This window comes from Scylla paramamosain, chromosome 2 (genome assembly GCF_035594125.1).
Source record: "Scylla paramamosain isolate STU-SP2022 chromosome 2, ASM3559412v1, whole genome shotgun sequence".
NCBI lineage: Eukaryota > Metazoa > Arthropoda > Malacostraca > Decapoda > Portunidae > Scylla > Scylla paramamosain.
In genome coordinates, this window is record NC_087152.1 from 30,531,958 (window position 1) to 30,547,518 (window position 15,561).

The following is a 15,561-nucleotide window of genomic DNA, read 5'->3' on the forward strand; positions in this document are numbered from 1 at the left end:
TGTGTGTGTGTGTGTGTGTGTGTGTGTGTGTGTGTGTGTGTGTGTGTGTGTGTGTGTGTGTGTGTCTGTGTGTGTGTGTGTGTGTGTGTGTGTGTGTGTGTGTGTGTGTGTGTGTGTGTGTGTGTGTGTGTGTTTACCCACTCTGACTTCATCCTCCACTCATCACGTTCATCCACAACACATAATCACCCAGCATCAGGAAACGGATACACAGAGGTAATTATTCCATTAATTTATTAGAACTAAGACGCGGTTTATAAATACTCGTAAGCGTGGCCTTGGGGAACTGCAGGTGTGGCGGGAGGTTGTTACTTCTCGTAGGTGACCTCAGCGTTGTAGCCGTCCCCGTTGTCGAAGAACTTGACCACCTGAAGGAAGAGGAGGGAGGGAGAGAGAGAGAGAGTGGTTTAAATTGATGTTTTCTGACGGAGTACTGTTATACTGGGCTTATGATGCAGAGGTAGAGGAAGGCGAGGAAAACCTTGATGAAATATTAGGAGAGAAATAAGGGATGAGTTAATTGGGGAATCGGTAAGACGTTTGCTGAATGATGGGAGACTCTGAGGTGGAATGTTTTAAGAGACAAGGGATTTAAACAACCTTGAAAGGGGGAAACTAGTAACCAAGATAAAAAGGAGAAAGATTAAAGGAAATAAGATGGATTTTCGTAACGGGGAGTAAAGATGGGAGGCATTCAGGCGGCTAAGAGGAACGAAAATAAAACAAACAGAAGAGGAAAGTTAGAGATCAATATAGAGTAGGATGTGTGTGAGGCTGTAGTAAAATACTCCACATTCACTTCAGGAAAAAAAAAAAAAAAAGATAATTCAGTATTAAAAGACGGGACATTATGAATTTGATTACAAACAGAAATAGAAAGAGCTATGTTTCGTGGTGGTGAAGAGAGTGGACTTGAAGGAAGCAGAGCGAGGGAGAGAGGTGAAGACATTAACTTGTCCAGGTCCAATTACACTAACAGCAGCCGCCTTGCCTTTTAAAGAATGTGTGTGTGGAGGAAAAGTAAACAAGAGGGGAAGGGGGAAAGTTAGGTTTGTAGATGGAATAGATTGAAAGGAAGGGTAAAGAAGATGGCAACTAGACAAAAGGAAAGGAGAAAGTTAGGAGTCAGGATGAAACAAATTGAAAGAAGGATTGAGGAAAACTAAAACTAAACGAAAGGAAAGGAGAAAGTTAAGATCGAAGACGGAACAGAATGAGAGGGAGACCGAGGAGAACGAAAAGAAAATAAAGTGAAGAGAAAGATGAAGAAGGAACTAAGATGAAACAGGTGAGGAGACAGTGAAGGACATTAAGGAATAACCTTTCGCCCACATATTTTCATCTTTGCAACTTGTCAAGCTCCTTGAAGAAGGAATTATAGTTTCTTTTCACTCTAACCGTGCTGCCAGCGTTATGAAACCGCTTTGTGTGAGAGTTCATTTCTATATAAACATATTTATAATGACTGTGTTTACGTAAAAAAAAGAAAAAAAAAACGTAAAAAAACTATAGTAAGGAGATGAGTCAGGTGTGGAGCGGTGTGAGTGATGCGGGGGTACGTACTACACAGAGTGACTCACTCACCTGGGTGCGTCCGTCAGGCAACAGGACGCGGTACTCCCCCTGGGTGGTCTGGCCGTCGCTGTTCTCCACGTGGCTGAAGGTGTTGCCGCTTTCCTCGTCCTGCACGCCCCACTGGAAGTCGTAGGGCATGCCCTCGTGTTGCTGTGGGCAAGCAGGCATGGTCGTGTGTTTAGCAGATCGCAAAGGACGCAGGCAAGAGTAGAATAGAGAGGAAAAATAACACTAGGAAATATCACATAAATTGCTCACGTCATGCAGTGAAAGAAGAGTACTTGCAATAAGGAAGAGTTGAACTGCAATTAGGAACACAGACTGTGGTAGGAACGTGTGGAAAACTAACAAGAGAAAATAAGAAGTGAACGATACGCATATGGAGTAAATTTTTAAATCATAGGTAAATAGTGAATGCTTACAACATGAAAGAGTTGAACTGTAAATAGAATAACAACACAGTAATAGAGACAAACAGAGAAAGAAAAAAAAAACAATAGAAAAAGAAATCGGAAATGAAATGCTAGAGAAGTGAGGCTTGTATAGGGAAAGGTATTCACTGAGTGCTTGTGATGCGAAACAGTTGAGGCGCAAATAAAGACACGAATAAGAGTACGTAGAAGCGAAGAGAGAAAATAATGCTAGGAGTGTGGATTCTCTACCAGGCACTTCAAGGTAAAAGAAAAGGGGATCGTGATGGTGATAATGAAAATGAAAACCACGGTAGCAATGATGATGGTGAGGGCGGTGTAAAGAGTAAGAGGGCAATGTAAAGAGTAACCGTACACTTTTAACAGATGGCAGTAATGATGGCTAATTGCAAAGGCTCCTAATGAACAAGGCGACCATGCTCATTATGTGTGATGACCGAACGTGTGCGAGAAAGTGGTGACAGTACGTGCAGACCGGGAGACAAGGGAGAGTGGAGGGTTGGGGGGAAGGATTTAAACGGAGTAACACAGAATCACACAGAACTTTGAGTCAAGGATACGAGAGGGTGAAAGATGACATACATAGAACTTATTCACTTCTCAGGCTTCATACGCCTAAACAAAGAAAAATAAATAAATAAATAAATAAATAAATAAATAAATAAAATAAAATAAAAAAGTGGAGACATACCAAACTAGAAAAGGAAAAAAAGAAAAAGGAGAAAAAATAACATGAGTAAGCAGGGAAAAAACGGAGATGATGCTGTAAATAGGAAAAACCAAACGAAAACCATGAAAATAAGGACATTGTGAAAGGTAGACTATAGAACAGAGAGAGAGAGAGAGAGAGAGAGAGAGAGAGAGAGAGAGAGAGAGAGAGAGAGAGAGAGAGAGAGAGAGGGGGGGGAACTAGAAAAAGAGAAGAGAAGAAAAGGAGGAAGAAAGGTGATTCTTGAGAGAGAGAGAGAGAGAGAGAGAGAGAGAGAGAGAGAGAGAGAGAGAGAGAGAGAGAGAGAGAGAGAGAGAGAGAGAGAGAGAGAGAGAGAGAGAGAGAGAGAGAGAGAGAAACATAAAAGAACAGACTAGAAAAATGAAAAGGGAAAAGAGTAAAAGTAATAAAAACAAGTTGGAGTAAAGATCAGCAGGTGAGATGAGATGACAGGTGAAGTGATGAGAGGTGAGGCAGGTGAGATTGCATGAGGGAGTCTTACCTCTACCACCTCGTCCACGCGGTCACTGGGCTGGGGCTGGGGGGCGAGGTAGGTCTGTTGGGGGGGCTGAGGGGGCTGCGGGGGCTCGTAGTTGTAACTTTGTGGGTGGGCGTGGACGAGCGCCGCCGCTAGCACCACCGCCACTGCTGCTGCCACCTGCATCTGGGACGGGAGAAAGAGAGAAAAAAAAAATGAGCTGTGCTTGAAATGTCACAAAGAAAACGAGGGGAGAGAGTCGAGTCCTTTTTGAAATACTATATAGAAAACGAAAGGAGGAAGAGAGAAAATGAGTCCTCCTTTAAGTAAAAAAATAATTAAAAAAATGGAGAGCGAAAGTTGAGTTCTTTAAATGCCACGAAGAAAACGGGGAGAGAGAAAATGAAGTCTTGAAGAAATTCCACAAAGAAAACGAAGGGAGAGAGAAGACGAGTTCTCCTTGAAACACCACAAAGAAATCGGGAATCTAGGAGAGAAATAAAGATGAGTGCTGCTTGAAATAATACATGACGCAAAGGAAGAACACACAGCAAGCTTTACTATCCAGTGTAAAGTTATATGGATGGTTAAGTCGAAATAGAGTTTTAGGAGGAGGAAAAGGAGAAGGGGAAAAAATGTCATGTTTGTTTGTTTATCTTTCGTGAGACTATGCAGGGAAAGAGAGAGAGAGAGAGAGAGAGAGAGAGAGAGAGAGAGAGAGAGAGAGAGAGAAGAGGGGAGGGAAGAGGCACACATCTATCACTATTAATTACTGTCACCGGAAAGATCAGTGCCTCCCAACTTCCCTCTTCTTCCTCCTCTTCCTTCTTCTCCTCCTCCAGTTAAAGAAGTGAGCGTTCAAAAGACCTCCTGAGACGCCCTCATTGCAACACTCCACCAAGGGGCGTCCGGCGTATTGTGTGCCAAGCGTGAGGGAGTGACTTCGAGGAGAGTATAAGATTAGCTCCAGTAGTCGTTGCGTCAGAATGAAGCTTGCACGTGTAGGGAAGGAAGTATCTTGGAAGTTGTTGTTGTTGTTGTTGTTGTTGTTGTTGTTGCTGTTGTGTGTGTTTGGTGGATACGTGTTTTTGTTTGTGATGCTGTTGTCTGCTGGCATGATGGACATTGGGTATTTAAAAGAAAATTAATTATCGAATACTGAATTGGTGGAAAAATTGAAAAGTATGTAAGTTATGTAGGAACAATGCTTTTTGATAAATAACGATAATAATGATAATTGTGTTAATAATAATGATAGTAATAATAATAAAATAATAACAATAATAATAATAATAATAATAATAATAATAATAATAATAATAATAATAATAATAATAATAATTAAATATATAAATTTTGGTTTCTTATACGAAATGATAATTTAGATATTTTCCTAATATAATGCAAGCCTTAAGTGGTCCAGTATTGCTGTCTAAGATGTGTTTAACTATGCGTGTGTGTGCAGACTTCCTGTGTATATACCTTCATACTGTAAGGGTGAGAGTGAGAGGTGAGGGAGAGGAGGCGGCTTCGGTGTTGGCTGGGTGAGAGCTCGAGTCGTTCTGTCTCAGCCTCCTTCCAGACGCCCTATATATACTTCACGGCGCCTCCTCGATGGCTCTTCCTTCCCTCCGGTGCCTGGCTCTTTCCCTCCTTTCCTGACCTTCACCCTGCCTTTCCCCTCTCCCCTTCTTCTCCTCCTACTCTTCCTTCTTTATCTCCTACTCCATCTCCTCCTCCTTCTCCTTCTCGCGTCTGATTCCATGGCCTTGTGTGTGTGTGTGTGTGTGTGTGTGTGTGTGTGTGTGTTCTGTAATGTCACTGTTCTTAATATCTCCATCCTCCTGTTTTGCATTTTCTCTGTTCACTATTTTTCTCTTCCATTGTACAATTTGTGTCTTCATTTTTCTGTTTCTTACTCTCTCAACTTATGCTTTTTGCGTAACTCTGTTTTGTTGAGTGACCTGAGTGATTTTTTGAGCTTTTCATTCTGTCTTCTTTTTGCTTATTTATTTATCTTTCATAGGTTGTCTACCTTTCACTTGAATTTAGTTATCTGAAGTGTGTGTGTGTATGTGTGTGTGTGTGTGTGTGTGTGTGTGTGTGTGTGTGTGTGTGTGTGTGTGTTTGTGTGTGTGTGTGTCCAACATTTCCTGAGTAACTAAAATATCTAGTAGTTTGTGGATCATGGGTGAAATGAATAGATAAACGGAATAAGATAAAATGATATATAAATAAAAATGTACACATGAAAAAAAGAAGAATAATCAAATAAGTAACTAAATAAGCGAAAGTATAAGTTGTAATAGTATTAGTTTATATATATGGTGGTCCTGCTAAGTGTAGATATTATCAAAATAAATAAATAGATAAGTAAGTAAGGAAAGAAAAAATAAAGAAAATTAAATAGAAAACAAATGAATAAAGTTAAATTTAAATTAAGGACGATGAAGGAGAGAAAGAAGAGGAAGAGAAAAAAAAATAAGTAAGATGAACACTGAGAGAGAATTGTGCATATGAATTTTAATCAACGAACTGTAAGTATTAAAGACGTAAAGGATTCTCTCTCTCTCTCTCTCTCTCTCTCTCTCTCTCTCTCTCTCTCTCTCTCTCTCTCTCTCTCTCTCTCTCTCTCTCTCTCTCTCTCTCTCTCTGAATTTTTATGCATCAGCCATTCAAGTAAAGTAGGCATAGGTTGAGTCACACACACACACACACACACACACACACACACACACACACACACACACACACACACACACACACACACACACACACACACACACACACACACACACACACACACACACACACACACACACACACATTACCACGTGACCTACATTACTCGCCCTTCTGTTAGCGAGGGTGGAGTGCCTTCCTCTCTCTCTCTCTCTCTCTCTCTCTCTCTCTCTCTCTCTCTCTCTCTCTCTCTCTCTCTCTCTCTCTCTCTCTCTCTCTCTCTCTCTCGTAATTAGCTGCGTCACAAGAAAATATATGATTGATGATACTCACTTTTTCGCATTTCAGAAGTGTGTGTGTGTGTGTGTGTGTGTGTGTGTGTGTGACTTTGTTCTTTTCTGCAGTTTAGTGACTTACGCATAGAAAAAAGGAAATCAGTAAAATAAAGGCAGATTTATCTATATACAAGACCATAAGATGTTTTACTTCTTTTACAATATGGAGAAAAAGAAAGGTGTTAGCTTCCCGCTACCACCAGTAAATCTCAAGGTAGATGTTAGAGGAAGTGCTGCAGTAAATCTCTCTGCCACTGACAACTTACGAACTTCATGCAGTTACTAGTTGTTAGAGAAGAGTAAATACAAATACTGTGGAATGGTGACAACAGGTAACTTTAACCCATTCATTACAAAAAAGATAAATAAATAAATAAATAAATAAATAAATAAATAATAAAAACATCGTCAACTTGTGATACCGTTACTAAAATCATGCTGGTGTTCTGTTGCTGAAAGGATAAAAAAAAAAAAAGTAGATGCAACCACGTACAGTTTCCATCTTTTGAGTACCTTCGAAAAGAACTGCAATGACATTTTCCGTTCTTTTATTTTTTTTTTTTGTTTGGCGCTAAGTATTATATCAGTGTGCTTCATTTTTCGCTTATTTTCTCCACATGGCGTGACATCATTTGATTTGATCTCGAGAGAATGAAAATGTGTGTGTGTGTGTGTGTGTGTGTGTGTGTGTGTGTGTGTGTGTGTGTGTGTGTGTGTGTGTGTGTGTGTGTGTGTGTGTGTGTGTGTGTGATTAAAGACTATAACGTGCTCCGTGTATGTTGTAACTTTTTTTAGTGTGATGGCTTTTCCTTCCGATACTACTACTACTACTACTACTACTACTACTACTACTACTACTACTACTACTACTACTACTACTACTTACTACTACTACTACTACAAAACTTGAGTAAAGCTGTCGCGCCTTCGCTAGCAATATGACAGATCCACCACCATGACCACCATCACCGTCACCACCATGACCACTACCAACACCAGTACTTTCACCACCACCACCACCACCACCACCACCACCACCATCACCGCCATCATTATCAAGAGAAGAGCGAAAGAAATAGAGGCAATAAGCAACTAGGAAGCAGTCTCGGTAAAGGACGACTAAGAAAATAACGAAGGATAAAATATTAATTAGGACAATGTTAAGATATCATTGAAATTACTGAAGGAAAGAAGCAGTGAGAGAAATAAGAAAAGAAGAAAGGAAGAGAGGAGAGAGAAGAGATGAGATGAAAATTAAATACAGAAATACAGACGATTTAAAAAAAAGGAAAAGTATATGGAAGAGGAAACTAGAATAAAAGGAGAAGGTAGAAAAGTAGAAGAAAACACGGAACAAATAAAGGAACGAATAATGAAAAAGAATATAACAGAAAAATAGAATGAGAACCGAAGTAAATAGGAAAGTACCAACAAACGTAAGAGATGGACAGGAAAGAGGAAGAAAGTTTTGTCTGACAGTGAAAGGTGTGTTTGTGTGTGTGTGTGTGTGTGTGTGTGTGTGTGTGTAGCATGTTGGAGCAAAGTGAACGAGAAAGGAGGGCATTGTATCACAGGTGTTTCATGTATTGGGAGGAGGAAGAAAGAGGAAAAAGGAGGAAGACGTGGAGGAGGAGGAGGAGGAGGAGGAGGAAGAGGAGAGCTGCAAAGGGAAGGCCAGACCAAAGACCGGAGAGGTAAAGTTTAAACCTTCACCATTATGTCCAAGAAGACGAGGAAGAAAAGGAATGAAAAGGTTCCTGAGTCAACACCTTCAGTCGCCTTATAAAGGGAAATGTGAGCGCAGGAGATAGTTGTAAACATTGTACGTATGAATGACACAAGGGGAGTGAGAGGGAAAGGGAGAGGGAGAGAGGAAGAAGGAGAGCGATATGAGGAAATGTGACGGAGAGAGGAAGAAAAAATGTTACAGATATATGGACGACAGGGAATGAGAAGGAGAGGAACAGGGAGAGGTAGAAAGAGGAGAGGAAAATAAAGACGGAAAGGAAAAAAAATATGAAGATGAGAGGGAAAATAAGATGAAAATGAAAAATAGACGGTAATAATAGTGACAATAGTAGTAGGAGGAATAGTAAGAGGAGGAGGAGGAAGAAAGAGGAAGAATGAGAGGAAGATAAAGAAGGAAAGGAAAAATATGAAGATGAGAGGGAAAATAAGATGAAAATGGGCAGTAGTAATAGTAGGAGGAGGAGAGAGAGAGAGAGAGAGAGAGAGAGAGAGAGAGAGAGAGAGAGAGAGAGAGAGAGAGAGAGAGAGAGAAACTGACGCACTGACGGACTGAATTACGGATAGAATTACGAAATTTGAACCAGTGCAGGTAAAGGAGCTGGTGAATTAACCGCAAAGGTGTGAAATTTGGACAGACGCGCTGAGACAGACAGACAAACAAACAGATGGGTAGCCAATCAGATAGAGACAGAAGCATAGGCAGATAAAGAGACAGAAAGTCTCTCTCTCTCTCTCTCTCTCTCTCTCTCTCTCTCTCTCTCTCTCTCTCTCTCTCTCTGACACACATATACATCAATATCATCGTCATCCTTTTAACTATCATCGTCATCATTGGATAAGAACACAGAAGAATCAGGAAACAAGAGACGAAACGTAGATAAATAAGTAAATTAGTTGGCTAGATAAGTAGAGGGATAAATTGATATCAGTAAATAGATAGGTAGATATTTTTCACAAACCTATACTTTCTTTTTATTTTCTAGACATACAAAACCACACTACTTTATAACATAGAAAATTAAAGTAAAAAAAAAAGAAAAAAAATAGTAGACAAACAGACAAAAACGCAAACAGGTAAATATAAAGCCAGGCAAGAGAGAGAGAGAGAGAGAGAGAGAGGAGAGAGAGAGAGAGAGAGAGAGAGAGAGAGAGAGAGAGAGAGAGAGAGATGGAAAGAGTGTCTATATTGGAGGGTTAGGGAGGGAAAGTGGTGAAGATAGAAGATTGGGGAATATTTCTGAGGAGGTCCAGAAGAGGAAGGGGAGGAGGATGGGAGGGGGTGGTTGGAGGAACTGGGATAAGGACTAGGGGAGAGGGGAGGAAGGGAGGGAGGAGAGGGATGTGTGGGGAGGAATGGAGGGGAAGGGATGAGTCTGATAGTGAAAGTGTAACAGTGAAGCGCCCTTGAGGGAAGGAGAGGAAAGGGGGGAGGGGAGGAAAGGAGGGAGGAGTAAACATTAACCCTTTGCCCTCTCCTCTTCCTCCTTCTTTTCCTCCTCTCTCCTCTTCTACCTTATTCTACTGTACTCCTTCCCGTCTCTTTCCCATCTCCTCCTTCCATCTCCTTTCCTCCTCTACCTCACTTTCCCATATCTTTCTAACTCCTCCTCGTCTTCCTTTCCTACTCTCTATTTTTCTTACCTCGTCTTCCTTTCTTTTTTTTATTCATTTTCCTATTCCTTTTTTTCCCATCCGTTCTCCATTCTGTTTCTTATTTTCTCTCATAATCTCTTTTTTCACTTTTCATTTTCTACTACTTCTCTGTTCTTCTCATTCCTCTTCCTCCAGCCGTCTTCTCCTCTCTTCTCCATCCTTCTCTTCCCCCCTCTCATCCTCCCCTCTTCACCTTCCCCAGTGCCTCTCAATAAGTGCTTTCCTCTCCTCACCTGAACAAGCATTTCATCCTTCTTTCCCTCTCTTTTTACTCAATTCCCTGTTTTTTCAGTTCAATTTTTATTCAGTCTGTTTAAACCGTCTCTTTCTTGCCTTATTGTTCATTGATTCTTCATTTCTGTTATGTGCGTTCTTTTCTTTTCTTTTCTTTTTTTTTTTTTTTTTTTGCTTTATTCTACGATATATTAACTTATCTAATAATTCCAGGATATATTTCTCCTTGCTTCTCTTTTATATTTCCTTCAGTGTCTAAAATAATTTCCGCTTTACTCATCTTTTTCTCTGCAATATTTTCAGTTTCTTTAAATAATTCCAAATTTTCTTTTACTTTCTTAAATTATGCGTATTCAAGCGTGTCTTTTCTTATTTTTGCCTCTTCGATCCTATATCGTCTTCCTGTCTCCTATACTTTTCATACTACTTAATATTCAAACTCCTTCTCTCATTAACTCGTAATTTATCGTTAACTTACTGAGCGACTGTAATTTTTTTTTTCTGTTAACATCTTTTGGTTCATATTTTCTTCTATTAATTCTTCAACCCTGAAACACTTTACTTCTTTTCTTATATACCTTCTGAATTACGTATATGATTCCACACTTTCCTTTGTTAACGTGTAGTGCATCTATTTTTTTCTGTTGCTGGTAGGATTTCTCTTCTTAATATCTTTAAGTGTATCTTTTTATATTTTCTTTAATCCTAAGGCATTTTGCTTCCTTCTTTACTTTTAATACTACACAATTTTGGACGTAATTCATACAAATCTTTTTTCTTTACTAATCTTATCTCCTTTTAATAGTCTGTTCGAAAATAATTGTTCTTAAATTTTCCTCATTCCTAAACTCTTTTCCTTACTTTTCGCCTTACAATATTTCTGAAAAGTTCTCAGTAACCCCTTTGTCATCCTTTACTTACTTGCTCCTGGAATTTCTCTACCGAAATTCTTTTTCCGTTTGTATCTTCTTCCCACACCTTAAACCTTTTTCTTCTTTCCATATCTTCATACCAGTTATAAACGCATTAAATAACACCTAACTTACTTTTATTTACTGATCTGCCTAAATTAATTATCAACAAAACTCTTCTTCTCTTGCTTTCTTCTCCTTATCAGCTCCAAACGCTTTAAATAACACCTAATTTATTTTTATTATTATTATTATTATTTTTTTTACTGATCTTGAATTGCTACTCCGCCAAATTCTTTCTTCTTTCCTTACCTTCTCCACACCAGATCCAGACGTCTTAACTCATTCCTAACTTAATCTTTTACTGATCTGCTTGAATTGCTTCCCCCTAAAAAAAAAAAAAAGTGTATCTTTAAGTGTACCTTCTTTCCACACACCTCGCCCTCCCCTCCAGGACTCAAACAAAGATCAAAGAGTCAACCCGGCAGCTGTGTCAAGGGTTCTTTCAAGGGTTTTTTTCCCTCTCCGCTGGGCGGTCTCAAGGGTCACAACTCAATGCTCTTTTCATGCGCTCGGCGACCTCCTCTCATGGACTTCGGGTGAGCGGAGTGTGTGTGTATTAGAATCCATGGGAGCTTCAAAGGATAGCGGTGCGGAGACAATACACACACACACACACACACACACACACACACACACACACACACACACACACACACACACACACACACACACACACACACACACACACACACACACACACACACACATACACACACACACACAGAGAGAGAGAGAGAGAGAGAGAGAGAGAGAGAGAGAGAGAGAGAGAGAGAGAGAGAGAGAGAGAGAGAGAGTTTCAGCATCTATAGATTATGCCCTGGAGGTGTGAAGAGGCATGCACGCAGCTCCCATCAACCTCCTCTTTCTTCCCTCTCGTAAAGTTGTGTTTAGGCAGCACACTGGAGGACATGCCTGGCCCTTATACAGACGGGCGCTGCCATCAGTGTATATCTTGGCGGCGCGGCACACACACACACAATTTGCATGCAGTGCAATTTAGTTTAATGGCGCAGTTTTTATTTTTACAACAAAGGTGACGACAGACTGAAAACTCACAGACAAAGAAAGGAAGAAGAGCCAGGAAGAAGAGGCAGCTAACGAGGAGATAGTGAAGAAGTGAGATGGCGAGGAGAAGTAAGGAGTGGAGGTGATTATGAGGTGGAGAAAGGATTGTGAAGAGCGATGCGAAAGGGCCGAGAGTGGACGGCACGAAAAATACGTTACTCGAAACAAAAGTCAGCTGAAGAAAGGAAACAAGAATAAATATCACTGCAAAAATTGTACAGGAATGAATGAGGTAAAGGTGGCAGGAAAAAAAGTCACGATATTAACGCCACTTGCTATAAGAAAAATGACACATCATAAATAGCTCATTAATATGACACATAAGATAATGCTTCTCGTACATAAGAATAAATGTTTTCCTCCTGTCCATTTTCCCTCATACGCTTCCAAAATTAATCATGTTTTTTTTTTTTTTTAACTCCAAAGAATATTTTCCTTTTTTTTTTTTTTATTTGTCCTTTGTTGTCTTTCTTCCTGTCTATTTTTTTCCCGTACGCTTTTGAGCTGCATGAAGAAATACGACCCCACAAAACGCAGCTTCAGAAGGAGTTAAGTGCAGCCCCGCCATATAAGCCGGAGAGACAATGCAGTTCATGGTGCGCCTGTGTAGTCTGGTAATGGCGGGGAGAGCAGGCAGCAGTTAGGGGTTGTCACTGAGGGTACGCCGGTCATTACGGGGGCAGTGAGCACGGCCACGCTTGTGTTTGTCATTAAAGAGAGGCAAGGCAAGCGAAGGTACAGTTGCCCCAAGAAGTGATGTTAAATGGTCGACTGAATTTCATACCTGTAAATCGAATAAAAATTAGTATGTGGAGTAATTAAGTGTTTTATATTTAGAGCCTTGCAAAGACCAAGATGAATTATGGATGTATTAAGTGGAGGTTGCTGGCTGATATTTATTTATTTATTTATTTATTTATATTCTTAACATATATATTTTGTACAGTGCAGTGTGTGAGTGTGTGTGTGTGTGTGTGTGTGGATAAGTGAAAGTGTGAATGAGCATGAATGAAAGAACAAGTGCGTGAACAAGTGAATAAACAAGTGAATGAGTAAAGACGAAAATAATTAAAAAGATATAGATGAGAAAATGCTATTCTTTCCCCCCACCCCAAAAAAAAAGTGCCTCTTAACAAACCTAACAGAAAAAAAAAAAAAGAAGATGAGATAAAAGGAAATGAAGTGAGTGTGTGTTCATGAGTGAGAGTGTAGGAGTGCGTGAACGTGAGGAAGTAACTGAATGAACGGGAGAGATAAAAAAGAGTTATGAATGAAAAGTTATGAATGAGTGAGTGAGTGAGTGAAGAAGTGAGTGAAGTGAAAGAAAGTGTAACTGAATGAGCAAGTGAGTGAAGAATTGAATGGATGAGAGAGAGAGAGAGAGAGAGAGAGAGAGAGAGAGAGAGAGAGAGAGAGAGAGAGAGAGAGAGAGAGAGAGAGAGAGAGAGAGAGAGAGAGAGAGAGAGAGAATTAATGAACGAACAAGGGAACTATCAAATGAATGAATGAATGAGTGCGTAAGAGAGGTGAGGTGAAAGTGAAGGTGTTGAGTGACATGGTGGAGGGAGTGGCGGAGACGTATCGTGTTGATCGTTGTGGGTCGTGAGCCCGGCCTTGAGGAGGAGGAGGAGGAGGAGGAGGAGGAGGAGGAGGGAGGGGGGGGGGAGGAGGAGGAGGAGGGAGGTTAGTAGGGTGGGTTATGAGATGAGAGTGAAAAGCTGCTAAAGGAGGAGGAGGAGGAGGAAAAGTATGATGATGATGATGATGATGATAAGTAGGAGGAGAAGAAGGAGGAAGAGATGGAGAAGGAGGCAGGAGGATGAGAAGGTGGAGGGAGAGATGGAGAAGGAGGAGGAGGAGGAGGAGGAAGAGGAGCAGAAGGAAGAAGAAAAAGAAGAAGAAGAAGAAGAAGAAGAAGAAGAAGAGAAGAAGAAGAAGAAGAAGAAAAGGAAGAGGAAGAGTGCTGATGAATGTGAAGTGAAGGTCTGAATTGGGGAGGAGGAGGAGGCGACAGCGAGGGAGGAGTCGACGCGAGTAGTACAAGAGGAAGAACATGACTACTGGGACAAGGACAAGGACAAGGACAAGGACAAGGACGAGTCGGGCGTGTGTCACATGGAAGAAAAACAGGAGCGAAATTAAAAAAAAAAGAAGTGAACAGAAGAAAGAGAAGAAATATATATATAAGAAGAACGAGGAGTAACACAGTAGATAAACTCCATTGTGTTCAAACTATATCTGCTTGTGTGAGGAAGTTACAGAAAAGTAAGAAAAAAGAGAAAAGTAAATAAATAAAGGCGAGATGCAGATAGTGATACACATACACAACACTCACAAAAAAACAAAAAAATACAGACGAAAATCATATATACTTCTCAGGTCTTGCTTTAGTCTGACGTGAATCTTCTAAGTGTTGAGTCTTGTTGGTGTGATGACTGCCACACAATCTACGTGCATGTGTGATTCCCAGATCGAGCCCGCACGACTTGTTATCCAGCCAATCATCGTCTTCTCTCAATCTTTCTGCGTCTAATAACAATATGAGACTTGCCACTTCACTTGAACAGCCTCTCATGACATGGTACTGTATATCGGCAATTTTAGGTAATTTAGATGGAATACAAGAGATTTCAAACAGTAGCAGACCCCTTTGTACATTGTTCAATTTCTCAAACCTATCCTAAACTAATTACATTATTAGAAAAAGAAAAAAATTACATTGTAAAAGAAGAGAGAAGAAAAAGATAGTTTTCATTTAGTTTGTCGGTTTGTTAGTAATTTAACTTCACTATACTACCCTAAACTCAATGTTAAAAGAAACTAATTACTGTTTACTAATTGCTTAGATTAAGAAAAAGTACAATCTTGGGCAAGTATTGTTAGCGAGAAAGTATATCAATTCTGTTCACGGAGTAGAAAGGAAACTAGAGGCACTAAAAAAAAAGTTAAACTCAGTCACTCATTTTGCTCCTGTGGGTGGCTTTCGGAAACGCACTCTGAAATAACACCAGCCCATGTAACCAAGCTTGAGGAGACGCCGCAGCAGTCATAGGATGAAGTTTTAATCCCCGCGTGAATACAAGGGAAGGACAAATGAAGGCAACTCTCGTGTCACATTCTCTTGTTCTTCAGTGACCGGGAACCTTACGTGGGATGGTGCCACAGGTGAGGGAGGCGGGGATGTGCGCTGAGGCAAAGGCATGGATCAGTGTGTTTTGTCATCCGCCATAATTATTTTGCTCTATATTTTCTTCTTTACATACTTTATTTTGCTCTCCAGTTTTTGTTTGCCGGGTACGTGTGTGTGTGTGTGTGTGTGTGTGTGTGTGTGTGTGTGTGTGTGTGGGGTGACGTTACAATAGAAGACATGAGTTTACTAGTTCTGAATCTGACAAAGCTGCTGCAGGGAAGGAAATAGAAATATAATCTTACTTTATTATTTTCTTGTTGTGCCCTCAGATGCTAGGAGAGAGAGAGAGAGAGAGAGAGAGAGAGAGAGAGAGAGAGAGAGAGAGAGAGAGAGAGGGAGAGAGAGAGAGAGAGAGAGAGAGAGAGAGAGAGAGAGAGAGAGAGATTCTATAACGTTTATTTTAAAAGACAGACACATTATATTTCAAATAAACAATCGTAATACATAAAGAAGAAAAGAAGAGAAGAAGAAGAAGGAAAGAGATAG

The 15,561-nt window shown here is 40.3% G+C and overlaps 1 protein-coding gene across 1 annotated transcript; it reads right to left on the bottom strand.

Annotated features, from left to right (window-relative positions):
- Nucleotides 1–217: 217 nt before the first annotated feature.
- LOC135106818 (pro-resilin-like) lies at nt 218–4,812 on the bottom strand. The gene is made up of 4 exons (XM_064016159.1): nt 4,676–4,812; nt 3,218–3,379; nt 1,585–1,725; nt 218–368 (listed from the first exon to the last, which is right to left on the bottom strand). The coding sequence occupies exons 1-4, from the start codon at nt 4,679–4,681 to the stop codon at nt 309–311; spliced, it is 369 nt and encodes a 122-aa protein (XP_063872229.1). The 5' UTR covers nt 4,682–4,812; the 3' UTR covers nt 218–308.
- Nucleotides 4,813–15,561: the final 10,749 nt, after the last annotated feature.

Excerpts from the sequence above, each read along its gene's own strand:
- LOC135106818 (XM_064016159.1), bottom strand. Across the intron at positions 1,726-3,217 it reads GCGTGGACGAGGTGGTAGAG|CAACACGAGGGCATGCCCTA; the intron begins GTAAGACTCCCT and ends GCTTGCCCACAG. Across the intron at positions 369-1,584 it reads TGCCTGACGGACGCACCCAG|GTGGTCAAGTTCTTCGACAA; the intron begins GTGAGTGAGTCA and ends CTCTTCCTTCAG.